At 46.9% G+C, this 27,444-nt stretch overlaps 1 protein-coding gene across 4 annotated transcripts in view; it reads left to right on the forward strand.

Moving 5' to 3' along the window:
• Positions 1–27,444, forward strand: part of SYTL4 (synaptotagmin like 4) — a 1,339,985-nt gene that overhangs the window by 980,886 nt on the left and 331,655 nt on the right. For all 4 annotated transcript variants that reach the window (XM_069612955.1, XM_069612954.1, XM_069612953.1 and 1 more), the window contains one exon: positions 19,415–19,593. In XM_069612955.1, the coding sequence (XP_069469056.1) occupies positions 19,415–19,593 (179 nt within the window). The remainder of the gene's footprint in view (positions 1–19,414; positions 19,594–27,444) is intronic.

Below are 27,444 nucleotides of genomic sequence, written 5' to 3' on the forward strand. Positions count from 1 at the left end.
TTAAAGGGAGGAGAACTCTGTGTCTCGCCATTAGGTGTCCCAAACCCGCTCCCCAAGGATCCCCCATTCAGGTGATCCTCCTGCACTAGTCCACCCCTGGGGTCTGGATCCAATAGCAATGGCCATGCCCCGTCCACCTGGGTGACAGATCCCTGAGGACTGGTAAGTGAGACACCACCTGGTTTCTCACACTCCCCCTTGGGGAGAAAGGACAAATTCCCTGGATTCGTCACATACCCCTTTCGTTGGTTTGGACCTCTCCTCGGTCGACCCAAGGGAAAGCGAATGAGGAAGTCTGTTAACTTGTTCCTTCTTTGTTGGTGTACTTTTGTGAAGCAAAAGGGTTGTAGATCTAGGAACCATGTCATTACCTGGCATTGGTGCCTTTCCTTAAATGCATTCCGCTTAGGGGGGGAATGATCAGAGATTATGCAAATGTTTCTCCCTATTAATAATATCTTAAACTGGTGACAGCCCATTTGATAGCAAGAGCCTCCATGTTCCAGTTGCATAGGCTTGTTCTTGGGCGAAGAGTTTTCTGCTGGTGTACAGGTCCGGATGTACTTGGCCATCATGCAACTGTGACAGTACGCTCCCAGAGCTACCTTGCAGGTGTTGGTTTGCAGGATGAACTCTCTATTGAAATCTGGCCTTTTTAGGATAGGCTCATCATAAAGAATCTTTTTCAAGCCAATTTGGCGGGTCCAGGCAAGTTACTGGTTGTGCATTTATGAGCTTGTCTGTCGGATTAGCCACAATGGTTGGAACATTTGGAATGAATCTGTGGTAGTAGCCCGCAAATTCTAAAAAAAGCTCTGAGCTCTTTTTGTTTTGGGTGAAGGTGTTCAAGCCACTGGCTTCACTTTTTCTATTTGGGGTTTTATGAGACCATTTCCTACAAAATAGCCTAGATAGTTCACTGCATTCGGGACTAGATGACATTTCTTTGGGTTGGTGCGGAGTCCCACCTTCTGTTACGCCCTGGTGATCTCATAGAGGTTGTGCAGATGTTCTTCCAAACTACTACTATGGATCAATGTGTCATCTAAGTAAGCCCCCATGAATGCAGAATAAGGTATTAGCACTTTACACAGAAGCCTCTGGAAGGTAGTCAGGGCCCCATGAAGGCCAAAAGGGAGCACATTGAATTGAAACAAACGCGGAATGGTGGAAAATGCAGTTTCCTCTTTATCGGAAGGGATCAATGGTACCTGCAAATAACCCTTGGTTAGATCCAATGTGGTGATGTACTTGACGTTCCCCAGTCTTTCAATTAACTTGTCGATTCTGGGCATCGGATAGTTATTGAAGACAGAGGTGGTATTCAGTCTCCTGAAAGCGTTGCAGAATCATCAAGAACCATCAGGTTTGGCGACGAGGACAATCTGGGAAGACCACAGGCAGGCTTCCAGAGAGTTCTATGACTCCCAACTGCAACATCTTTGTTATTTCTTCCTCTATAACCCTCCTGCAAACCTCAGGTATTCGGTAGGGCTTAAGATTTACTGTTTTCCTACGAGGGGTTTGAATGCAGTGAAATACATTTTTGGCTTGCCCTGGTTCTTCTGAGAAAGACCTCAGGGAATTGGTTCAATACATCTTGGAGGTCCCTTTTGTATTTTGCAAGGTGTTCCAGGATCAGGTAGAGTTTATTTTCGGGTTCTACCAAGAGGGTGGCCATTGTGAAGGTATTTTGTTTAACAGGGTCTGCCTGACAAATCTTAAATAAAGTCACATGATAGATTTGCGCCTCTTGCTTTCTATCCGGCTGGGAGACCAGAGAGTGGTCACGTTTTCCAAGGGTTTATAGGGGCCATGCCACCTCGAAACCATCTTATTCACTGAGGTAGTCAAGAGAACCAATACCTGGTCCCGGACCGAAAAAGACCTAGCTACAGCCTGTTGATCGTAGGTATTTTTCTGAGGTTCTTGGGCTCTTTAAAGATAACTGAACAATTTACCTTACTGTCTTCATTTGGGACTACAGTTTGTTGGCTGTTTGGGATATAGGTAGTGAAGCTTCCTCCCTCACCTCCCAAGTCTACATTAACATGACAAGTACTTACGTGTTGGGGTTCCCAACTGTACAAGAGCTCAAATGGAAAATACCCCAAGGAGAATTGGGGAGTTTTTCTGACTGCAAAAAGGACCCACAGTATCCATTCCCAATTCTTCCAATCTGTCTCCACCAACATGCGTAAGATGTGTTTTAAGATCTGATTAAAGTGTTCCAACAACCCATCCGTCTGGGAAACGGTGTCAGGACCACGCTCACGTGGCACCCCACAGCGCTGCAGCATCCTGCCTTGGAGGCTTCGGGACTGGAGAGACTACGTGTCCCGGTGTCCCGATCAGAGTTCGGTGACTGGTAGCGGCTACATCAGATATCGCAACTTTAATAAGAGCATACCAGGAAGACGTTTCAGCGCTCCTTAAAGCTCAAGTTTGAGCCCCTGCAAGTACCTGCTGCTGTTAAACTCTATTCTTCTTGTCCTTGCTGCTCCTTGTCCCTCGTTACTCTTCTTCCATTCCTGAGCCCTCCTGTTTGTTCCCTGCTCCTTACAAGATCTTGGAATCCTCGTTCTCTGACTCAGCTTGTTTTTTGGACTGCCTTTGGATTCTGTATGTTTTTGTTTCAGCCTGTAACGTGTTTGACTTCTGCCTGCTTGTGGATTCCTTCTGGATACTGTTCTACCTTTTGCCTTAGATTGAACTTCCTTTTCCTTGCTCTGCCCTGTTTAGTTATGTCCTCGCACCGGTGGGTTAGCTCCTTGCGTTCTTTTTGTTTTTTGTTGTGCCTTGTGTCGTTCGTGCAGGTTTTCTGAGCTATGGACTCAGTGATTAGGGGGGAAACTAATTCAGTCACCAGCTAGATTTTTCAACTGGTTCCTTGTTGCCCTAGTTTGGTGTATACACTGTCATGGTTTGAGACTCATACATTACATTCCTGCTATATATTGATATCTGTCCTTTTTTCGTTTCAGCCTGGGGGCTCATGTTTTGTTCACTGTCCTTTCCTCCCGCCCGCCTGACAAACGGATGACCTCAGGGTTTTGATATTAAGTATTTCCTTCACCTGCTGCATAAGATGGGATATGAAGATTGTCCCCCAGTTGGTTAGGATTTACTTTGGGAAGCCCACATGGGACAGGAAAGGAATGAGATGCTCAAGTAAGTGTTGTTATTTCTTATAGGAAAAGCCTCTGGATAGCGGGTAGCATAGTCCAAAATTACAAGTATATACTTTTGCCCAACTTGGATGGTTCGAGGGGTCCCACTATATCCATGGTAATCCTGGAAAATGGCACTTTAATAATGGGTAGGGGTTGTAAACGAGCTTTTGGTACAGGGCTACTAGATATTTTCTGGAAAATCTCGCATTACATTATTTTGAGCACTTAATCTTGTGTTTTTTGTTATGCTTGGTGTCCATCCATTAGATGTGAATGAGCCAGTTCCATGACCACTCTGCAGTGGCATCTAGGAATAACCAATTGGGCGACCTGGGTACCTTCTCTTTCACTACACCTTCTGTATACTAGGCCCTTTTTGGTAAAAAAAGAAGGGTCCACTCTGTTGCAGGTCCTGACTTTCAAAGACAGCTCTTTCAAAGGCATTTATCAGATTCTGGTCATTACTGTGTGCAAATGTTAGATCAGCTAGAGTATGTATATCGTCCCCCACATCATTTTTGTATAGGCTTCTCCAAACCCTAGTGAACCCATATATAATAGGAGCAAAGGTCTTCTCTAAGATCCTATGTGCCTTGGATTCCCCTTTTTTTACTGTGTAGCTCTGGGCAGCACTACTTGAATTTCTTCTCAGTAGTCTGGATCTATGACATAGTCTGGATCTATGACGCCCACTGCAACATCTAGGAAATATTTCCAGGCAAATACCGACTTTGTGGCTAGCCTGAGGTAGCTACCAGGTGAAGGTGATGTGCTGAGACCTATAGGAATCGGCCTTCCCTATCTACTGGGAATGTCAATGTCTTGTGTACTAAAGAGGTTATAAGCAATAGATTGACCTGTGGCCTCTTCTGGCAGTTACGCGGTTGGGTTAAGACGCCTTACTAAAATGTGTCCCAACCTTGAATCAGGTTGTCTGGATCCCAATCCTGACACCATTTGTGGTGAATCTGACTCAGGAGGCGGACAAGAGGTCATGTTACCAATGGATGTGTATTTAAAAAAAGATGAAAAAGGCCTATCATTTCCCTATGGTGGGACAGTGCCCTATCTAAAAAGGAAAATAATAAATGGTGCTTGTCTAGAAGTCTTACAAAACCTAGGCCAGTCCTCTGCCCCAAAAACTTACTCTGACCAAAGTGCTGACCCTACCACTACTAAAAAGAATAAATATATTTCAAATGTTTTCCTCCCACAGATTCCTCATCTATGATATTGTATTCACAGCGTAACCCTTCTTCATAAACCTTTCTGCCAATAGCGGATTCAGTGCGACTGTGTCGGCACCCCCGCACCGGACCGGACATGATGTCAGGGCCAGTACATGTTGAGATGCTGCACCCTGTGACCTCAGTTGCTTTTTTCTGCACACACTGTCCTTCGGGAACAGGCTCTTTGATTTCTTTTCTACATTTTTCTTCGTCGTCATACATAATCCAACAAATGCGTCGTGTTTCAAGCCTTACACGGATTGCAGCCGACAGAATTGGCATCAGATCTGCACAAGATGTGTCTCTACTGCTTGGGTGAGGATCATGACATCCTTTCCCCTTAAAATTCTTCATATCAAAAATGTAAGAAATCTATGGCAAAGAGCATTTGGTTTGGAACTTTTGGTCTCAAAGCAAGAAAGGGACTTTCTGGAGGAGTCTTATGGGGATGGCGAACATGTCCAGCGCCGGCTTCATATCCCCAGGAGGCCAGTGGTCTAGACACCTTCCTGAACTGGGAATTCACTTCACTTTGACAGATTCCTATCCAAGTAAGAATGTTAAACATACCATTTCAAGTCAGGAATGTAATTAAATGTCCGGTTAAGACCTCGGAGGAGAAGGAAAAAGGGAAAAGGGTGGTGAAACAACAGTACAGAAATTGGTGCAGATCATATCCACACCAAAAATATAGCGTGAAAAATCAAGATATACGGAGTCGAATTGTTAGCCAGGATATGCATGCTATTGGTGGACATTGAAAAATAAAAGCAATAATCAGTCTTACTTCCAATCCTCTGGAGTTTCGAAAGATGTTTGGGTAGATTACATTAATGATAAATATGAGGCAAAGTGTAGCACTGGGAGTGCCTTGAGCACTATTGCTACCAATTCGCCGTCCTGGTCCCTCTCTTTTGACCGATTAGACATTGAGCTCATTATTAATAAAATAAACAATGCAAGAACGTCTGGTCCTGACGGGGTGACACATGGTATTATTAAGAACCACCCTGTACTCTGGGCTGACATTCTCTACTATCTGTTTAACCACATTGTTAGGGACTCCATCTGCCTGAATTCTTGGACCTCTTCGATACTTGGCGCAATTTTTAAAAAGGGTAACAGAGAAGATCCTTCCAGTAACTGACCTATCTCACTTATTGATACAACATCAAACATGTTTGCTAGATTATTGCTTAGGGAGTTAATTGTGTGGGCTGAGGGGGTCAATTTCCTAAACCCTCTACAAACGGGATGTAGTAGAGGTAGTGGCACGGTAGTGAGTGGACTGGCTCTGGTTGCCTGTTTGTCTGATACTGGGCCTGTGTCGGGCCGATCACTCTTTGTGGCAACAATAGATCTATCCTCAGCCTTTGATAACGTTAACATCTATATGCAATGGTCCAAATTGTCTAGCTGGGGAATAGAACCGGGCTTAGTTCGCTTGATCCAACTGCTATATTCTAATAATTCTACCAAGGTTAGAATAAACACGCTGGGTGAACTATCGAGAAATATCTACCTGAATAGGGGAGTACACCAAGGGTGCGTGCTAGCCCCAATCCTATTTAACTTGTACTTAGCTGATCTTTGGGCTAAAAGCAGGGAGTGGGGGGGGGTTATGTTCCCATGTGGCCGGGTCTGAAAGTGAGTAGCCTTTCTTACGCTGATGATCTACCTTTAATGGATTACACACCAACGGGATTACTGTGGCAGCATGCAGGTGTGGAAAAGTATTTGACTGCAAATCACTTGCAGATTAATTCTAGGAAATCTTATGTAATTGCTAGTAGAACATGCAGAAAAACCACCAAATCCACATGGAAACTAAACAATACTCCAATTCAGAGAGTCTTTAATTCCATTTATTGAAGCCATGGAGTCACATATCTTTCTGTATGATTGTGAATTGTTGAATATTAGCAATCAGACATTTTCTGATGTCCTAGAGTCTAAAATTCTGAAACGAGCTATGCGGCTCCTGATCTCAGTTCCGATTAGTGTCATTACATTGGAACTGGGATTGACCTTTTGGTGGTCACAGTACATGAAGAGGCGCCTTTCTCTACTAAGCAATTAGGAGCGCGCAGGTAAATCTTCTATTGGGTTCTATCTAATGGCGCTACTCTCAAAGGAATCCAACCCCTATCCGAAAAAAACATAAGAGGCGATGCAAGAACTTGTTGTGGATCTGAATGGCTTAGAGCCGGATGGCATTTTGAAACAGAAAATCAAAAATTGGGACAGAGCGATGGATCTGCGAGATCTGGGTAGAATTAAATTCTATTCTGGCAAGGAACTTTTCTATCTACCTTCAACTGATCTAAGATTATATATAGTTAAATTTCCATCAGCGATATTTCGGTATTGGTATCTCATGTTTAGATTACAATACCTTGCTACTCTTATTGGTCCAAAACTTGGCATCCCTAGTGAAATGCAAACTTTTTTTTTAAATATATTTTATTAGTTTCATAACATGAGATAACAAAAAAGCATCAATGGAAATATATCAGGCGTATCAAAAGTAATGTCCCCTAATCCCCTCCACCGATCCCTCCCCTTCCCCTCCAAGACCACGGTCAGTTCACTGTTTCTTATGAGTCCGTGCCAGGGCCTGGGTCGCCTTCCCCATTTGGCTCACCTTCCTGCAACTCAGGAAGGAGCAGGGGTGTTGTTAAGGCCACCCAACGGTGTAGCTCCTCGCTAGAATCAAGTCTCTGCACTTGGATCGCCGTCTCCCATGCTGCGGTTTCAGCTGTGATCCACTTCGCAAGATCACCCCACCACAGGGGCATAGGCGGGCCCCAAGGGCTTTTCCACCCCATGGCTATGCGCCTTTTAGCCATAATATATATAAGGTCTCTAAGGTTATTCAGGGATTTATTCTCTCTGTTGCGCCTATATCTGCCCAGGATACATGCTGAGGGTTCCTCCACTTCAATATCAATGTCAGCACTGGCCACTCTGTCCTTCACTTGTGACCAGAACTCTCTAATCACAGGGCATCCCCAGAACATGTGGGCCATACCAACCTTGGGTTCACTGCATTTGGGACATAATTGGGTGCTCGCACCGGTAAATCTTGAAATAGCTTCTGGGGTGAGGTACGCTCTGTTCAAAATATACAGTTGAATGAGCTGTAAGCGGGCGTTTCGGGAGATTTTTTTGTGGTAGTGGGTTATATCATCCCAGTCTTTGTCCTCAAAAACAAGGCTTAGTTCGGTCTCCCATCTGTTCCGGCATTTGAGGTCTTCTTTGGTGGAGCCCCACAGAAGGGCCTCGGAGATACGTGAGGTTTCATGTCCCCCCTCAGCAGCGTTTAGTATCTTTTCGATGCATTTGTTTTCCACGGTCTGGTCGACAGCGACAGGCCATCTGCTATTTAGGGCCTGTATGACCACTCTATGCAACAGAAATTGCCCGGCCGGGAGGCCCGTGGCAATGCAGAGATCCGGGAAGGCCAAAACCACCTGTTCTTGGATCAAGTCCCCCAGTGTAGCCACCCCGAAGGGCTCCCATTGTGTACGAGTCTCGAGTTGCCCCCAGGAATGACTGGTCATAAGTGCTGCAATGGGGATCTGTGGGGAGTACGGATCTACGGACCCAACTAGCTTGCAGGCCCTTTTCCAGAGTCGGATCCCCAACTGGACAAGGTAAGGGCAATGTTCGAGGGGATTCTTTCTAGTCCACAGCAAGTCTCTAAGAAGCAGCTGGGGGAGGGCCGGCTGGAGGAGGCGAGTCTCTTTTGTGCATTCATCGGCCATCCACCGCACAATGTGTCTTAATTAGCTAGCAAGGAAGTAGAGTTCGAAATTGGGGATCTTCAGCCCGCCCCTCTCGTATGGTCTCTGGAGGGTTTCCAATGCCACCCTGTGCCTGCCTCCCTGCCAAAGGAAGCCCCTACAGAGTTTGTTGAGGTCCTTAAAAAACGAGGGGGGGATGTTGAAGGGAACGTTAGTGAAGTTATGCAATAGGCGGGGTAGGGCGACCATCTTAAGGAGGCCCGCCCTCCCGGCCATTGAAAGTGGGAGCCGCCCCCCAAATTCCATGGATTTTAAGAGGGAGTCCTCGGCTTTAACGGTGTTAAGGATATGTTCCGTGCCGGGGTTTTCGATGTATAGTTATCCCCAAATATTTGAAAGATGTCGGCTGCCATTCGAGGTCCAGAGGGGGGCGAGAACCATATTCTTCACTGTGTAGTGCAGCTAGGGGGTAGAGGCAAGATTTACTCTTATTAATCTGAATCCCGGTGTGCTTATGAAAGCAGTCCAGGGTTTCAAGGATGTAGGGCAGGAGGTGTTCGGGGTCTTTTAAGTACAAGAGAGTGTCATCGGCATACATAGAGACGAGGTGAGTCATTCCATTTATTTGAATGCCCCATCTCCATATTCCTGTCTCAGGTAGGCTGCTACAGGCTCCGCGGCAATAATGTACAACATGGGGGACAGAGGGCAGCCCTGCCGGGTGCCCCGGTGTAGGGACCACTTTGCGGAATAGGTTCTGTTGGTGCGTACCCTTGCAGTGGGGTTGGCATAGACCAGCTGGGTCCATTTCAGAAATATAGGTCCTATTCCCATCTTTGTCATGGTAGCATATAGCCATTCCCACCTCACGGAATCAAAAGCTTTGGTGGCGTCCAGGGACGCCACTGCAAGTTTCTGAGGCCTTCCCTCGGTACTAAAAATAACGTGATGTAACCTACGCAAGTTCTCAGTGATGGATCGTCCGGGGACATATCCAGTTTGGTCTTGATGAATCAACAGTGGGATCACTCTGCGTAGTCTGTTAGCGAGCAATGCTGTGAGGATCTTACAGTCTACGTTTAGCAAGGAGAGGGGCCTGTATGAGCCGCAATCTGCCCCGTCCTTCCCTGGTTTGAGTAGGGGTATTATCACAGCCTCGCTCAGGGAGTCCAGGAGGACGCCACGCTCAAAGGCCTCATTATAGACCTGGGCCAATATAGGGGTGAGCATTTCCTCGTAGGTCTTATAGAACTCCCCGGGGAGGCCATCCGAGCCCGGGGTTTTCCCAGTTGGTAGCAATCTAATTACCACCCTGACCTCATCGGGAGTGACGGGCTCTTCAAGGGTCTCAGCCATTTGTGAGTCTAATTTGGGCAAGTTGATGACGTCAAGGGCGTCTTCGATCCCTGTGTCAGAGAGGGGGGGTCTTGGAGTACAAGTTGCGATAGAAGTTAGAGAAGACCGAATTAATTTCCTGTTGGGTATGCACGGCAGTGCCGTCAGTTGTGAGTATGTGGCAAATGGGTGGCCTGGGGGTTTCCCTTTTATAGAGCCAGGCCAAGAGTTTCCCGGGTTTGTCCCCCAGGGCGTGGATTCTTTCCGTGTGTTTGGCGTAACTTAGTTTACCTAGGGCTTCCCAGTGCGTTAGGCAGGTCTGTCTAAGTTCGGTGATTCTTAGTAAATGATCAGGGGATGAGTCAGCCCTGCCCTCAAGGGCACGCAGGTCTCTCTCGGCCCGCTCTAACAGGGTTGTGATGGATCTCTGGGCACCCCCAACTTCTGCAATCATCTCGCCCCTCATGACTACCTTGTATGCCTCCCAGGTGGTACTCATGTATTTAACGCTAAGTAGATTGTTCTGCCAATATTCTTCAGTACTATCCCTTATGCGTTCCCTGAACGCTGTATCAAGTAGAGCTTCGGCTCTCAATTTCCACGTGGGAATGGGGGGTTTTGGCGGGAACACCTCCCAGGTGACCAACAGGGGAGAGTGGTCGGATAGCCTCTGCAAATAGTGCGCATCAACAAATGCGGACTGTTGAGCTTGGCTAAGAAAAACATAGTCTAGCCTGGTATGCAAGGCATGTGGTGGGGAATAGAAGGAAAACTCACGTTGCTCGAGGTGCTGGTCCCTCCAAATATCAATGAGTTGCAATTGTTGGACTAATTTGGAAAGTATTTTGGCTGGGGGGGAGGGGCGATCGTGTTTATTGTCGGATCTATCTAGTAGGGGGTCTAGGATACAGTTATGGTCGCCTCCCCATATCATAATTCTGTCCATATATGGCGTGAGCCGTGTATAGAGGGAGTGGAAGAAGACAGTTGCGTCGTGGTTGGGTGCGTAAGTACTGACCAGGCATACATCTTTGCCCTCGATAGAGCCACAAACCGCAACCATCCTCCCCTCATTGTCTGATTTAGTACTAGTAAGCCTGAAGGGGACCGTAGGGGCAATCCAGATCATAACCCCTCTGGCATAGGAGGAGTAAGCGGAACCCACTAGGGTGCCATGCCAGGCTTTGGCCAGGGCATCAAGCTTTTTGGCAGTTAGGTGAGTCTCTTGAAGCATGGCAATTCCGACCTTGCATCTCCTCAAGTAGGATTGGACTTGTCGTTGTTTGACGAAGCTGTTCAGGCCTCTGACGTTCCAAGTAATGATCTCCACTGCGTCAGCCAAGGGTGATGCGTGGACGGCCCTGTGGGGCCAACAGGGCTCGGGGTTTATAACAAACCCAACTGTGGGTGCAACTTCCCAGGTTCCCACCCCCCTTGAGCATTAAACTTCCCTGAGGCGATCTGGCGCCGGCTCTCAGCCTTTGAGGTATAGCAACGGGCTTGCTGTATGTGAAATTCCTTTGCGGTCTTGGAGTTTCCCGTTTCAATGTCCCACCTTTAATGCCAACAACCCATTTCCCACCCCCTCACTAACTGTAAACTCCCAAAACTTTGAACAGGTCCAGCGGGGTTTCCCCCGTTATGACTGTCCCGTTTCTGCTCCGTTGGACCATTCCTTGGTCTTCGGGTGCCCTACGGGCGGGTAAGAGTACCCTAAAGGAACAACTAGGGGGTGGAGAGACGATTGTGTCCGGTGCCTCCTTGGAGAGGATCATTCTAGCTGTGCTAGGCTTCATCATTCTACAATTGGGCTATTGTGGGTGGTAGGATTTTCTTGAGCTTGGTAGATGGGGGGTTAGAGCGGTCTGCTTGTCTTGTCTTCAATGTCCGGAAGTTGCTGTCCATCCATCCAATCACGTGCTTGGGCCGGTGTGTCGAACAGGTGGGCTTTGTTGTTGTGTATGACTTTCAATCTAGAAGGGTATGGCAACATGTATCGCAAACCCGCTGCTTTCTGTCTGGCCTTTGTATATATGAATTGCGCTCTCTTCATTTGTACCTGGAAGGTATAGTCTGGGTAGATGGCAATGTTTGCGGAGTTCCTTCGGATCTGACCCCTTGATCGCGAGAAAGCCAAGATGACCTCTCGATCTCTATAGTAGAGTACCTTTGCTATCATAGGCCTGGGCGGAGCGCCCGGTGGCGGTCTTTTCGCAAAGGATCTATGGGCTCTTTCGATGGTAAAGCCTTGAGAGAGCTTTTCCGTGCCTATTTCCTTTAGCAGGAGGTTCTCGACGTAGTTCGTGGGATCCAGGCCTTCAGTACCCTCCGGTAATCCCAGGAGACAAATGTTGTTGCGGCGAGCCCGCCCTTTTGCCTCCTCAGCACGATCCTCTAGATTTTTAACTCTTTGCTAAAGTTCATCGACATCATGTAGGAGTTGGGTTTTGGCTTCCATATTTTCTCTAACCTGGGTTTCCAATGTTTCAGTTCTGCAGGCGAGGGAGCGGACATCTTGACGGAGGAGGCCCAGGTCGGTGGCAACGGCATCTATTTTATTTTCCATTGTGGCCTGGAAGAGCTTAATAGCTTAATAGCTGGGTTCCGTATTCGCTTCAGTAGGGTTAGAATGTGTGGCTTCCGTAGTGGTGTACTCAGAGTTTGCGGGGCCACCCGCCTTGAAGGTGTCAATGGTGGTCTGGTGCTGCTTGGACCGTGCATTCTTTACCGACATCTTGCCAGGTGCGGGCGCCTCCCCACTCAGGGGGTCAGCAGCGTGGCCCAGGAGTTGTAAGCGAGCGAGTTGGCGCTGTGTAGCGCAACAGCTGCTGTCGTCTTGGTTGTGGCAGCTCTAGTGCCGGGCAAGGTTGGCAAGTGGGACCCAGCGGAAGGCCGTGGGGGCCCGCAGAGGGGTGGCACCTAGGACCCAGGTGCCTCACAGTCCATCGCTCGCTCAGGCGTCCGGCCGCGGGGTCGGTTGGTTTGTGACAGCTGACCTTGCACTATCCGTGGTCTGTCCTGCCTGGGAAGCGCACTGGTGCCGCCCCCTTTCGTGTGTGTTGTCTTGCCAGGTGCGGGTGCCTTGGTGTGCCGGAGAGTCCCACAGACCAGGCCGTATGCCCGCAGCTGCATGCGCACAGTAGTTTAGTGCCGGGGGCTTCCAATGCAGCCAGGAAGGACAATCAAGGGAGTCCGTCCCTCGGGTCACTGGTGTATGGCACTAAGGGGGCAATAGCGCAATAGCCGACAGATCAGTTGCTTGATTGGGCAGTGAGAGAGAAAAAACAACAAAAGAGCAGAAAAAAGGAGGGGGCGGGGGGAGCAGCAGGCCCCCAGGCTCTCCTCGCGTATCAGCCGAGTTGTCCTCTGCGTCTCTTCGCTCGCCTGGACGACAAAAGGAGGCCCAGGGAGACGAGGCTCGCAGCACAATCCAGTCCAAGCGCTCCCCACTGCAGACACGCGTCGCGCGGGTTTCACCCGGGGTTCGTAGGCTCACAATGTAAGCGGGCAGATCTCTTTGGCGCCCGGGGGGTGCGCTTAATTACAATTATGGGCCGCTTGCGCCCTGCGGAGACTGCGGGCGTCTAGTTGGCTCCCCCTCCTCCCGCTCACCTCTCCGGCGCCGATCCGCGCCGGGCTTCGCTGCAGCTGGTCCGGTATCTGCAAGCGGGGCCGCCGCTCCCCCCGCTGATCCCCAGTGCCAGGAGCACTCAGTCAGCTCCACAAAGTGGTCCAGGGGTGCAGCGCCACCTCCTCTCCGTCATCCGGCAGCGCATACAATGCACCAAAGCCTGCTCCAGGGAGCCCCCACACCGGCTCCCGGGCAGGCGTATCGACTGGGCCCTCCAGCGCCGATGCGGCTTCCTCCGGTGAAGTCTGTCAGGCAAGGGCCGCCGCAGTGTTCAGTCGCTTCGACGAGGCGGTCAGCGCGCCCAAGCCGCCATCTTGTTCCCGCTTGATGTTACACAGCGGGCAGCAGCGGGCAGCGTTACGGGGTCAGCAGGCACCTCCCGGACAGCAAAGAAGGGTCAAGGGGCATCCAGGTAGCGTCCGGAGCCGGTGCTAGGAATCTGAAGGATTAGGGCGACGTTAAATCCTAGTCAAAGCAGCTTATGATGGGCACATCAGGCGGAGTGCACCAGAAGCACGTCTTACTCACATGGCGGTTAGCCACGCCCCCGTGAAATGCAAACTTGTAGTGTGTGCAACCTGGGTTCTGCTCAAACTTTATTCAATCTTGTGATGGGCGGTCTGTTTTTGTCTCAATATGAGTTATTGGAGTTTTTGGCGATTTGTCACTGAACTTCCCAGATTCTAACCCATGTTTGACTAGCTCTCAGGTTTCACTTATCACTGCCTTTGATGCTAATGGTCATTTTCTCAGAATGAACTAAGGTATCGGGCATAATGGATCTTGTTGGTATAGATGAGGCTTAACGGGGGAGTTTTCCTCAGTATGTAAGTAGTAAATTATTAAACTTATTACAGATCTGGAACTGATGCTGATGCATTTATTATGACAACGTGTTTGTTTTAATGTATTTTTTATTTTCAGCTCTTCTTTTTTGATGTATATGATATTTTTGTATGTATATATAAAAAATGTGTGTAAATGTATTTTTGTACTGAACACAATTAAAAAATATATTTCAATTTAGATTTTTTTAAAAATGTTTCTTTGAGTTGTATGATCAGGACTTGGGCAGGCTCGGACTGGCCTATAGGACAATAGGCCCATGGCCAAACCAAAAACGCAAAATGCTGGTGTGGGCTAGTCTTTTGGGTCAAAGTGTGCTACTTTTTTGGCCAATGTGGGCCAGTTTGATGAGTTACTTCACTGTGCGGCTAATAGTTTTGACCAGTGTTACTGAATGCATTCTTTAAAAAGCACAATTTGCATCACATATTCTCATAACAATCCCCCTTGGATAATAGTCAAACAGTGTCACAAAAGGAAGGAATACCCATTTACAACTGTGGCCCACTTTTTCATTGGTGCCTGAGACAGTTTCATGGCCCAGTCCGACCTTGGATTTACGGTATTGCATGTGTCATCAAACGGGGAATATTTGTTGTGGCCTGAAAGGGAACCCTCATTCCAGTTTCCAGCATTTGCCATAGAACTTTTCTTTTTCTTGCTCTCTGTTTATATCACTCTTTCAGCCTCTGTCTCTCGGTTTCTGTCTCTTTCTCTCTCACAGGATTGGAAACCTGCACTCCAAATTCCTGGATGCAGCACAATGTTTTGCACTCTCCTAAGTAATGTTCAGGTTTGGCTGTTGCCCTCGCGAACTTTCACTCCACGATGCAGTTGAAGGCAGAGGGTTGCTATTTCTGCTGCTGCGATTTCCTCTTCTTTACTTGGCTTTCTACCTCAGTACACCGCATCTCCTAATGCACTCCCTCTTTACGGTTGTTCAATGCTTTCCTTCCCCTTCCCCTCCACGTGTTCTCTCTTGCTGCCACTGTTTATGGTTTCAGTACCTAAAATCAAACTTAAAGTTTAGCATCTTCATCGAATGGCAGTTTCCACCTTGTAAATTCTCCATTTCACATGCTCCCATTTTCCATGTCAACTTGCACTTCTCTTCAGCATCCCACTTCTGCTGGAGGTGGACCTCATTGCTCTGCTCTTCTGATGGCTTTGCTGCCTACCACTAAGGCACAGATCTGCTACTGTGACTATGGACCTGAAAGACAGACGTCCAAGTGTTCTGCTTTTCATTGAGTCACGGGGCACTTAACCTCCGAAATATCAACATTGATGTGCACAATTGTGACGGAATGTCATCTGCGAGTCTATACTCGCATGGTTATTTTTTACAAATATTTAATATAAACTGATGCTGGTAATTCCCTCTCAGGAAGTGATATTTGCAAATCAGACCTCACTTTCATAATGAAAAAAGTATGGCGTAAACATGTAACTCTGCCAAAACTATCTCCTAACACCCCTCAGCTGCTGCCTTGTTATTTGACAACATAGCAGTTATAAAGTATCATGTGCATTACTAGAAACAGCTTGTTGGAAACCAAAATCCCAACAGGCAGGGACTGTCTTTAACTGTGATGAAGTCGAATACCAATTATATCATTGTTTGCTCATAGGGCCTGGTGGCAGGTATAGTTTTGACATGGTGGCCTTTCTGAATTTGTTATACTGGCCAAAAACCATTGAGATCATTTTATTGTTTGCAGTGACTCATCTTTCCAGTCAGGTTTCTGTACACAGATGTCTGGAACTGAACTTCACCCAAAACAGACCCTCGGGGCTCAGGCCCAGCAAAGCCTTTGTTCTTGCTGGGAAGGCATGTCACCTTCCAGGTGAATACAATATGCCCTCAAGGGGGCAAGGAGGAGACCCATGCATCAAAAGACAGACTCTGCCAGCAAGAGGAAAGTCACACTTGGGTTGTAATTACTGGAGACTCTTCGATGCATGGTATGTAGGAGATTAGTCCAGAAAATGGGCCCACCATCTTCGAATCTCCAAGAACTCCCACGCTTCCTAGTCCCTCTTTCCACTTCCTGCAGAAATAGCACTCTGTGACTTACATCACCAGGAAAAGAAACTGATCACAGGATTGGATTCTTACAGAAGGCATGAAATAGACAACTCTGCTGTGACAGATTGACTATATAAGTGGTTGAGCCCCCCCCCTTAATTAAGCAATCTTTGGACTTCGCAATAAGGATTTTGCTGGAGTTCTATATGTGTAGAGCCTGCCCAAAGTCTTCTGCCATAGAGGTGAAGACAGTGGTCTCCAAGGAGGCAAAAATACCCTTTTCTCACCCATCCTAGAGAACCTTTAGAGGCAAACTGCAATGTGGACAAGGGGTACCTGCTGCCTGAACACTAGAATCAGGATCCTGTTCCCTTGAAGTGACAGTCCCTGCAAGTGCTCTATGGCAAACTTCCTGGCTGATAAGGGTAGAATGAGGACCCCCCTCATCTCTAGAGACACTGGACGAGGTCACCCAGCAACTCTGGAGTTAAGAAACTGCTCTGCCCCACAACTCAATCTGCCTTCGAGGCCAGTAGACTGCTTATGATTTGCTTTCAAGCCCCTGCGGCACCCCCCCCCCCAGTGCTGCTTTTGAGACACTCACTGCATTTTGATCCGATTTAAGTCGCTGATTTGACCATTGCCTGTCTGTACTCCCGTTGCTTTTGAGCAGGTCACCACTGAAGCACTGCATCACTGGACATCGTCAATATGGCACGACTGATTCAGGATGGCAATTCAGCCATCGCCTGACTGTTCTTCACCCGATTCATGCTGATCACCACTATCGGATCGTGGACCATCTTGAGTCGGCTTGACTATAACGACATACTCAATCTATTGGCACCCATCAAATAGATCATCTTGATGTTGACTCAACCCATTGTAAATTGTTTAGAATCCTGTCTCGATGCTGTTGAGCCTCATGAACAAGCCTGAAAGGTATTTGTAGTGGTTCTGCCCCCATGGTCTGTCTTAAAGGGACCCAGTATCAATAAAGAGCCCACTCTTTACCTTTTCAAAGACATCTGCATTGAACTTGAACCTTACCTCTGGAAATGTTGCCAGTTGCCCCCTGTCTTCAGACCCTGACTGCCTCTTTCATCATAACGTATGCATATTCTGGGTGTTCTCTTACATGGTTGGGTTACAGTGTGTTTAAATGTTTAGTTTAAATAAAGTATCCTATTTGTTTATAGAATTGTAGTTGGCCAGACTTTTATTTTTGCACTGCTTCTGTGCTAGCTCGCATCCTCCTCAAGAACATAGCCTGCCCCGCCCCCGTCCAATACTACCTGAAGGATATGTACCAGTCAGGCTGTGCCTGTTTCACCTTTAGGCAGGGTCCAACTGGGGCATAAAACTGGCCCGTGCACCAATAAAACAGTTGCAAATAGTAATGCGTTCCTTTTCTGATGCACTGTTTGAGAAATACGCAAGGGGTTCGTTTTTTGTCAAATGTGTTGCAAATGCTGCATTTTAAAGGATATGTGTTCAGTAACACTGTTCAAAACTACTACCCACGCAGTGTACTAACTAATCAAAGTGGCCCACTGTGGCTAAAATACTGACCCATTTTTACCAACAAAAAAAGATTGCCCACGCTAGCATGTTGGGCATGCAGTTTGGGCATTGTCCTATTGGCCTGTAGGCCAGTTCGAGACTGCCCTTAGGTCTGAGAACACTACTGGTTTAGTAGTAGTGTGGGGGCTGAGCACGATATCTATACATCACTCATCCCTGTACTCCTACAGAGTGGTCTTTTCTTCACCAAAATATGCAGCGCATTGACAAAATACTCCTTTACAAATGCCCGAATTAAAAAAGAAACAAACAATGAAATACACTCCTTTTTTGAAGAATTTAACCCATTGATCAGGGCAGCACAAAAGCAAAGGTAAAGTGTCCGGAAACATTTTTCTAAGCACTTCTAGTTTTAAAGCAGTGAAAGATGACGCGCGTGGGGGATGGACGGAAAGCAATATAGCTGGAGCAGGAATTCAGGAACAATAATAAAATGAAGGGGTGCAGTAGGTGGAAGGTGATGGAGTAAGGCAGGAATAGGGTTTGTGTAGATGTAATGGTTCACGGGTGCAAGGAATGTTCACCTGCTTGGTGAGCCATACAGATGAAAACAAGAGAGGTATTGACAGAAAATGGAAGCCGAAGACAGCATGAGGACCAGGAACTAGAGCAAACATTCATGAAATGAAGTCATCACAATTTCATTAGTCAGGCATACTTTTAAAGTGACTTGATAGGTAAATTGTCCAAGCAGGGACGTATAGGAAGTGTCAAACAAGCAAATTACACCTTATAATCTGTACACCCAGCATCATTCCAGGCGGCTGGTGCAAGAGATGGGCCCGCCAGGCTTAACATGTTCATCGGCAGCATGGCCTAGTTATCACGGTGGCCCAGACGGTTTATATTGGGGATCCCATCACATTGCTAATGTTTTTTTTGTTTTTAACTAATTGAATTTTATTACTTTTTTTGTACATAAATTGTTATTTTTCAAGACCGATTTAGTCAAAGGTAATCCACTATTACAAGTACCTGGGGATACAATCCTTTTATGTTTGTTAAGATATTAAATTTATAAGAAGACACATGCTTTCGGCTTCCAAGTGAATCATGTACAATTCAGCATAATAGAGTAATATCACATTCATTAACATTTGCATGCGTTTCTTTTTGCTCTGGAACTAGAGATGCTCCTCAGAGAAATAAACACAACTCCCTTGGTTAGGGTGGAATGGGGGTGGGACTCAGTGACTTAGGGTAAATGCCACCTTTTGGGAGTTTTCTATGAGGCAGTGGAGAGAAGAGGCCCTGTGTTCTTAGTGGGGAATTGGTCTTTGAGTACAGAAATTCGATTTGGGACGTATGCCGTGAGAAGGAAGAGTCGATCTTCTCTTTCAGGCAATAGCTCCCTTTCATTTGGACACTAGGAAGTGGGATGTGAATATGGATGGCATAGTAGACCTCAAACTGCAAAAACTGCACTTGACAGTGCCCTTAGCGTGACACTGTGTGTTATGTAGAGCCGCCCTCCTAACGCAGCTGACAACAATCCACGCTATCCAGGCTAGGGCAGGACAGTTAAGCTTGCACTCCCAAAACCACACTGGGCAGTTCACCTCAATTAAAATGCTCCTACACCTCAAAATCGTATCAGGCACCTTGTCTCTGAATAATGTTGCTTTCACCTTGGTGATAAAGGATAGAATACCTCCACAGTGGTAAAGTAAAGCACATCTAGATGCAAATCCAGTAGTTGGAGGTCATTTGCTCCTTAGTCCGATTCAGCTGCATGAATGTTCTATGATTGTCAAAGGTTGCACAGGGTTCCTCCTGACTGTGCGGAGCGGCGTGACCCCTCATGGTCAGTAACTGGTGTCTGTCTGCTCTTTCTGTTGTAGAGCACCCTGGGAAGCATGATGAGCATCTACAGCGAGGCTGGTGACTTTGGCAATGTTATAGTCACTGGAGAAATCATCTTCTCTTTGCACTATGATCAAAAGATTCAAGCGCTGATCATCAATATCAAGGAATGTCGAAATCTGGCCTACGGCGACGAACGGAAGCGGCGCTCCAACCCGTGGGTGACTGGCATCAACACACATATCTGTATCTGTCTAAATTGGTTTTAAAGTGTACACTAAACTATGTTGCATCAAGGGGTGGCAGATGGGTCAAGAGGGAAGGCCATTATCATCCAGTTGCTATTCATAGTTTCTACATAAAAACGTAGTTTTTTTTTTGCCCCACTTTATTGGGACCTTTATTTTACCTGTTTGACACAGGTCTTGAGCATACTGTTAGTGTTTAAGGTAGGTAATTTAGTGCATACAGATACTTTGTTGGACCTACGGGCTTTAATATTTGCAGGCCAGGGCACTCCCGTCAAGAGAATGAGGAGACAGCCTGCACCCATCAACATCAGTTTCTCAAATGGCATTCATTCTAATCGCAAGAAGCATGGGGTGGGTATGTCCACATCAAAGCACACTATATGCAAAATCTTCTGCTAGTACATGTTAAGCTTGACAGGGAGAGAGTCTGTCTAAGTGCAACAGGATGTTGTTGCTTTCCATATGTCTTAATTACTTTGCCAAACACGTTAAGGTTTCTTCGTGCTCATGCAATGTCATCTGACAAGGTTAATGCTTCAAAGCACAGCAAAACCTGCTTCAAACCTGAAGGCTTTTTCGTATTTGTTTCTGTGCCATACAGTGATCTGGTTAACCCCTTTATCATACCCAGGTTTGACTAAGTAAATAACACACCCGACCTCTCACCTTATATGCTAAAAACATGCTTCACTAAGTACAAAGTGTAACAGCCTGCACTCTTTAACATGTGGTTGCATGGATCGTATCACCTTGCAATGTTCTCCTTGGCAGACAGTGGTGGTTCAAGGCCGTCTCTTTGCAGTATTGGGCATTCCATGAAATTGTCTGTATTTCAGATCAAAACCCTCTTATCCCGTCCAAAAAGTAGAGCCCAGGCCCCGTCCCAGCATTCAAAGCCACACTGTGGGGTGACTCAAGAGGCTGGAAGCCAGGCAAGCTTGGACCAGTAGCTGGAGCAATGAGAAAGAGGAAGAGATGCTCACTGCATGTCTGTACTCTCTACGCTAACCTGGCCTCACTCTGCCACTGGAACCTATGGTGTGTAACCTTTTTGTACTCTGTGGACATACTGGAGTTTGGCCCTACTGTGCAAACTGTGCATAATGCAATCTGCCTCAACTGTGCAACCTGAATAAAATGGAATATAGTCCTGTTGTAGTAACTTTTCATAATAGTATTTTACCTGCCTGTAGTCATAATAGATCCTGCATTGTGTTGCTGGACTATGCCTAATTTTACTCTCTTGCAAAGGAGAAAACTGTAACCACCGTCATCCGCAGACCAGGTTGATAGCATAAGGAGCTGTGCAAACTGCAATTATTTTTTTTTTTAAAACAGCAGCTGGGCAAAGGCACCCAAGTCCCTTACCTTATTCTTCCCAATGTGACATAGGCACCAAGGTGAATATTCTAAGGTTACCTAAGGGGACCCTCTTTTACTTATATGAAGCAACACAAAAAATATATACACTTTATCCACTTTAAAAAAGGTTCTCTGTTCTGCTGGCATGATTTCCCTCTGAGGGATCTGCCCAGTCAGCCCACCATCCCTGAGAAGGGTCAAAGGTAGACCCTTGGGGTTGAACTGATAGTACAGACCCCTACTCCATGCCTGGAACCAACCACGGCAGAGGAGGACCAAGAGATGGCTTCAGTGGGAGGCTTCATCGCCTAGGTGGCCTTGCGCAGGCTACCCAATTCCTCTGCCTATTTCATGCCAGAGGATGCCTCTATTCATCTCCCCTTTAAAAGTCTAAATACATAACTAACACAAACTCTACTTAAAACATATATCCCTAAAGAACTACAAACATCATCTATCTCATCCTAAAAAAATGCCTAGATAGTCCTCGTTTGCCTCATGGGGCCACCAATGTCACTGCCGCGGTTGAGCCAATTCCTAGCCACAAGTCAGGGTTATCCCTGGGGCAGACATGAGCAGGCCTCCAGATAAGTGTCAGACCACGCCTTTTTACGCATTAAAATCTTGTTAATGTGACAGCTTTATTATTTGCTGTGTATCATTTGCTCACCAGTTTGGAGCAGGCGGCAGTGCAAAGGTCAGATTATTTGACAGAAACCAGAACGCTCCTTTTGATTTTTATCTACATGGATGAAATTACAGGCCATGGAGAAAAGCCTCTGAAACTGAATTCTTTTCTCTGAAGCCGTTTAAAAGGAAACGGCATTGTCCATATTTATTTTGCTAGCATTTCAGGATTATATCATTAATAAGATGGATAACTGAGTTACAATTGATTATTATCTTTTGTATTCATTTTTCAGAGTTCCTGTGCTGTGTGCATTTATCATCAAAATGCATTTATATGGTATGTTCATACACATTGTTTAGGAGAAGGTTTTCCACAAATGTAATAGATAGTTTGAAACCAGACCTCTTTGCTGAACAACAGTTTTGTTTCTAATGGGTCCTATTCATTTTCAAGTTTTGTCATGTTTTGGTTCCCTGTTGCATACCTTTTACACTCTTGCGGCGGCAAATCATTTCTACTCTCATAATTTAATTTACACTCTGACTACAAAAACTGTGTGTAAAATGCTCCCACTTCAAAACCGAATGTGGGGCATGGATGAGTATGCAAGATCTAGTTGACATCCATTCAACCTTAACTTATCCAAAACATGACTCTCTAGGAAGTGCAAGCACTGTTCAAAAACAAACAAAAATGAAATAGTTACATTTGTAATTGAGTTGCACCCAGAGCGTCAGGAAAAGCGGATTGGCTGCAGCCCAGCTGTGGCTACATACCTCCTGCCGGAAGGTAAGCCCATCGTACCCCAGTGTATTTCCAGTGCCTATATTGCAGCCTGTAATGGTTATGTGCGTTTACGATGCCTGAAACACTCCCCCACCCCTTGCCTGACTCCATTCCTTCCATCCGGAGTAACTTTTGGAACGGCCAGTCTGCCTCAGTACACAGATAGCGTCAACGATAATAATATCCCAGCACCAGTAGCCAGGGCGCATGCCAACCCACCCGCTTTTCTCCCTACTACCGATAACCATGTGCGCCACCACCAAGCACAGTGAAGATGGCCCATCCAAGGATCTTGGCCCCGCCATCGGTACCGCTCTGCTGGGAAGGGCCTGCAAATCTTTCCACCCTGAAACAATCCCTACCTAGCCTTAATGCCATTGTACTACATCAGACCCATACCACACCACCCTCACCAGCTCCTGGCATTTCTCAACTCGTACTAGCCTCGACTCGTATAGCTGAAAGGGTAAGCACCCACCGTATTCCACGATGACACCACAACAAGCATGATCCAACTAAATCACCCAAGATCAGCCTCCCCTGCTTATGGGGACCCAGCTCTGTCAGTCCACCATGCCATGCTACAAAAACTACTACCATGTCCCACTCTTCAATACCCCCAGACCGCCTACCATCCCCGTCCAGCACCCGCCACTCGCCACATTTTATCCAACGATAATTGATGCCTCCACCCTAGCCACTATCACATCAAGGAACGCAAGGCTACACTCAAAAACAACCAGAACTATCCCCACCCACCTCCCAGCTTCCCTCCAAACGAGAAACAGACACCTTAGTGCTAGGACTCACGGTAGGTGCTTCCCTACAACTACTTAATCTGCCACTGCTCATATCAAGCGGCCAAGAAAAAAACGAACCTCTCACGCCTCCTAATAACGCCAGCTACCAGCAAACAAAAATTACCCCAGAACACCACCACCACCGGTCAGTGCCTCTCGCATATTGGGATCGCCAGCATCGACAAGCACACCAAGACGAGAGCACCTACAAACACCAAGCCCCCATGCTCCAATGTACCTTTTTCACCTACAACCCTAATATACCCCCAAGAACGCCATCAATGCCAGGGCACTCTTTGCACACCCCTTGGACATCGAGGACTTGATCACCACTCAAAAACTAGACTTCCTGGCCAGCACAAAAACTTCCACCAACGCTCAGGCCCTGCTCTGTCCCTAGCTCTTCCCGAGGGCTTCTCCATTCTTAGGTGTGATAGAATGGAAACCTGAGGCGAAGGCGTTGCTCTCATCTATAGGGAATTCCTCCAAATCAGACCCTACGGTAATCCCACAGATGGTCACTGCGAGCACCTCTCTATTAAACTTGCAACTGCCCCCACAGACTTCATCACCATAGATATCTTCTACCGCCAGCCAGGCCCTACAGACAATTTCGAGTAAGAGTTCACCCACTCTATAGGCAAAAACATCAAGCCTACTTCAAGAGTAATTCTTTGGGGGGACATCAATCTAGGCCTTCATGACCCCTTAGATATCGCATCTACCGCCGTAGAAAATTCCCTCTCAGACTTGGGTTTCAAACACTGCATCTCCTCCCCTACCCATAAGAAAGGCAGAACCCTCGACTGGACAGCTGACTTGGAACAGCCAGATCACCATCACCTTCAGCACCCCCTGTCCATGGTCGGACCATCATATCCTTGGCCTCACCCTCCCCTAGTTGAATCAACTTCTACCCTCCCTGCCCACGCTACAACCTACACTGGCCCGCAACGCCATAAAATCCCCAAAGAGCTCCCCTTCCCTCTCGCCCCTCGGCCTGGAATACCTTTACTCTACAGACCTGCAAGTCCTAGCAGACATTTATGCAAGCACCCTGACCAAAGGAGTAAACATGGTGGCCCCACTTCTCCCTAGAAAGTTCAAACCAACATGCCACCTCAACCCCTGGTTCACCACCGACCTCCAAACCCTGCACTCTAAGAAGAGACGGGCGGAAGCAATCTGGAAAAAGACCCCACACACCTCACCAAAATGGCTTTTAATAAGATTGTGAAGGAATATGAACATGCCATTACGGCAGTCAAAGCAGAAGTTTACAACACCCGAATAGCGAAAGTCAACTCCAATTCGCAAGAATTATTTAGAATCCTTAGAGAGTGAGACTCCCATCACGCCCCTTATCACCATTTACCACCATTAACAAAGACGAAACATGGTGTACGAATATTCAGAATGCCATGCGTGCAATAATATGTTTACTACAACAAAAAAATAGAAAAGAAACAAGCCAAGGCCAGCCCCCTCAATCCACCATCCATCGCATAACGACACTCTGCACCCTCATTTCACATCAGAGAAATATCAGAATTATAAACAGCCAACATTCTCAGAAACCTTAAACCATCTAGATGCAAAGCAAACATCTGCTCAGTGATCATCATTGAAGACTGCTCAGAAGCCCTAGTCCCCTTCATTACGACTTCTTTCTCTTCAAGCTTGGTCCCGGCCAGCCTTAAAGACTCCTGGGTCCTCCCGCTATTGAAAAAACCCTCACTCGACCATGCAGCTCCAAAAAACTACCGCCCTATCACAAAAGTATAATTCTTGCTAAAGATCCTGGTAGAACAGTCTACAACCAGATCCAACTATACCTTGAAGCAAATCACGTTTTAGTGATGCGTCGATCAGATTTCTGACCAGACCACGGCACCGAATCGGCATTACTAAATCTGAAAATCCAACTCGACTCCTTCAGAGATGAGGGAAAACCAGCTCTTCTCCTCCTACTTGATCTATCGTGCGCTTTCAGACCAGTAGACCACAAAACCCTATGCCACCACCTAACCATGTCAGCTAATTTCTCCCATGAAGCTATTTCGTGGATAGCCTCCTTTTAGGGAGAATTCTCTTATAAGGCTAATTTCCCAAACCTAGTGAGTCCCCCATCAGCTTTGCTGGATTTTTGGGGTTTGTTTTTTCTCCCGCTAAGAGTGAGACTTTTTTTCCTCCCACTCTTAGGCATGATTTGAGGTATGTCTTTGACTCTTTGTGTGCTTATGGGCTATGGGGTCTTTTACTCCATAGTATCATCTATTCTTTTGTGTGTGTTACACAGCACCCTCAGTGCAGTAACACAGGGGTGTCTTAGTGACCCCCAAACATAGACTCCATACCCTGGGACTGACTACTGTCCCCCAGGGCATGTAAAGTCACCATTGACTTTACTAGTCCAAAATTGTGAACAGAACCAGTAGAAACCATCATATTGTGGAAGTACTGGAAGGGGTTAATTCGATTGCCCCTGGGTCTGTTTTCAAGGGGGCCATGTCCAGTCCCCCCTTGTGGAGTTTCTGGCTGGTGGCAGTGGTTACCACGCAAAATATTCCACCGGAATATTTCCTATGGGATTTTCCCATTCATTTTAAACGCACCACTTTTTGGTGCAATGTTAAAGATACCGCCGGTTTATTTATTTAATATTAAATCAACGGTTGGGTCTTTTTGCCAGAACTCTTTTCTAAAATGGCATTTGTGTCCATCTCTGTAACTCTAACCAGGTTCGAGTCCTTTTTTCCACTTTTTAGCGGGCTTCTCCACAGAACCCTCCAAATGGTGCCACTCTGTCTGGGCTCCACAGGATGTGTGGGGAGGGGAATTGGCACCCTGGACTACGTTGCCTTAGCAACCCAAGTCACACTCTATTCTGATTGGCCCAGTGGTGAGCCGCCCGGCTCACCACTTAGCATGTTTGAGTGACAGCTGGGCTGTTGAATGGGGGGTTTTCTGCATAAAAGCAGGGCCTTTGGGACTGGAACTTCAGAAGTCGCCACACGACCTAAGAATCCGAAGCGGGGAGAAGCTGAGCTATCTGCAAAGACGACACCACCGGTGGAGCCCTGCTGCAACGAACTCACCACTTTCCCAACGACAAGAGAAGATCTTCTGCTGGACAAGTCTTCTTCCTTTGAGCTGGTAGGATCAACCAGTTCGCCCCTTTCGCCTTCCAAAGACGTCTCTTGGTCGAATCGCCCGTGCCAAGCACCCCGGCGGCTGGATAGCCAAGCTTCACCACTTTGACCCCGAATAAAAGGAACGCAACTTTTAACCGACGAACACCGCGGCTGGTTTAATCCCTGTGCAGTGCATCGACTCCAAGTTTCCTCCTCGACGAGATCCTCTCTTCCCCTGGTGAAACAACGAACTGCAACCACTGCCAGGAACAACTGCCACTGCTGGAGCTTCCTCTCTCTCTTTAAGGTACTGTGTTCTGCCTGGCCTCCCTTTCTACGGATTGCTAAAGGTGACCCTTAAATCCTTGGCTTTCCAACCGAGCTGGCCCCAGACCATCTAACGTTACTTCTTGAATCACCCCAACCTCTTTTGAATATTCTGCAATGACTTTTAGTGCATTTTAAACTGTGTGACCTTGGGCACATTTCGCTTTACTCCATTTAAAGTGGGCCTGGCCTATGAACTTTGGCTCTACAGTGTATACTGCCTTTATTCCCTTGCTTTGAACTTCTAAAAGTGTTGGGAACTGTTTTATTTTTATGCTCTGCCTTTTTCTTTCACTTTAACTTAACTATTGGAGTGCCATCTAGGTTACGCGCTCACATCTGTTTTAGCAAATAGTGGTGTTTTAACTCTGACTTGTCTAATAGTTATCAAGGGAGGTGTGTATACTTTACCTGACTGTGTTTTAACTTGCTTTTGATTTAGAGTGCTAGTGTGTTTTAAATAAATAATGATATACTTTTGATACAAAGCTCTGGTCAGTGTTTGTTTGCTCTACTGTGTTTTTAGCCCTATTGTGTATACTCTACATACTGCCCTACTCTTCTTGAGAGAGGTCTGACTTCTCAGCCACAGCTACCAGATAAATCTGGGTGGTGCAGACTGCTACCAATTGGGTTTACTGCTTACTCCTGTAGTCTTAATCTTTTTGCAGTGTTCCCTAAGGGAACTGCACAGGATTCTGCCTAACACCTCCTTCCTAGAAGGCGGATCCATGAGTCTTCTCAGACACTGTGAGTGTCCCACCTATCCCTATTCTG

Source organism: Ambystoma mexicanum, chromosome 5p, assembly GCF_040938575.1.
Source record: "Ambystoma mexicanum isolate Mex_15411 chromosome 5p, UKY_AmexF1_1, whole genome shotgun sequence".
Taxonomy (NCBI): Eukaryota; Metazoa; Chordata; class Amphibia; order Caudata; family Ambystomatidae; genus Ambystoma; species Ambystoma mexicanum.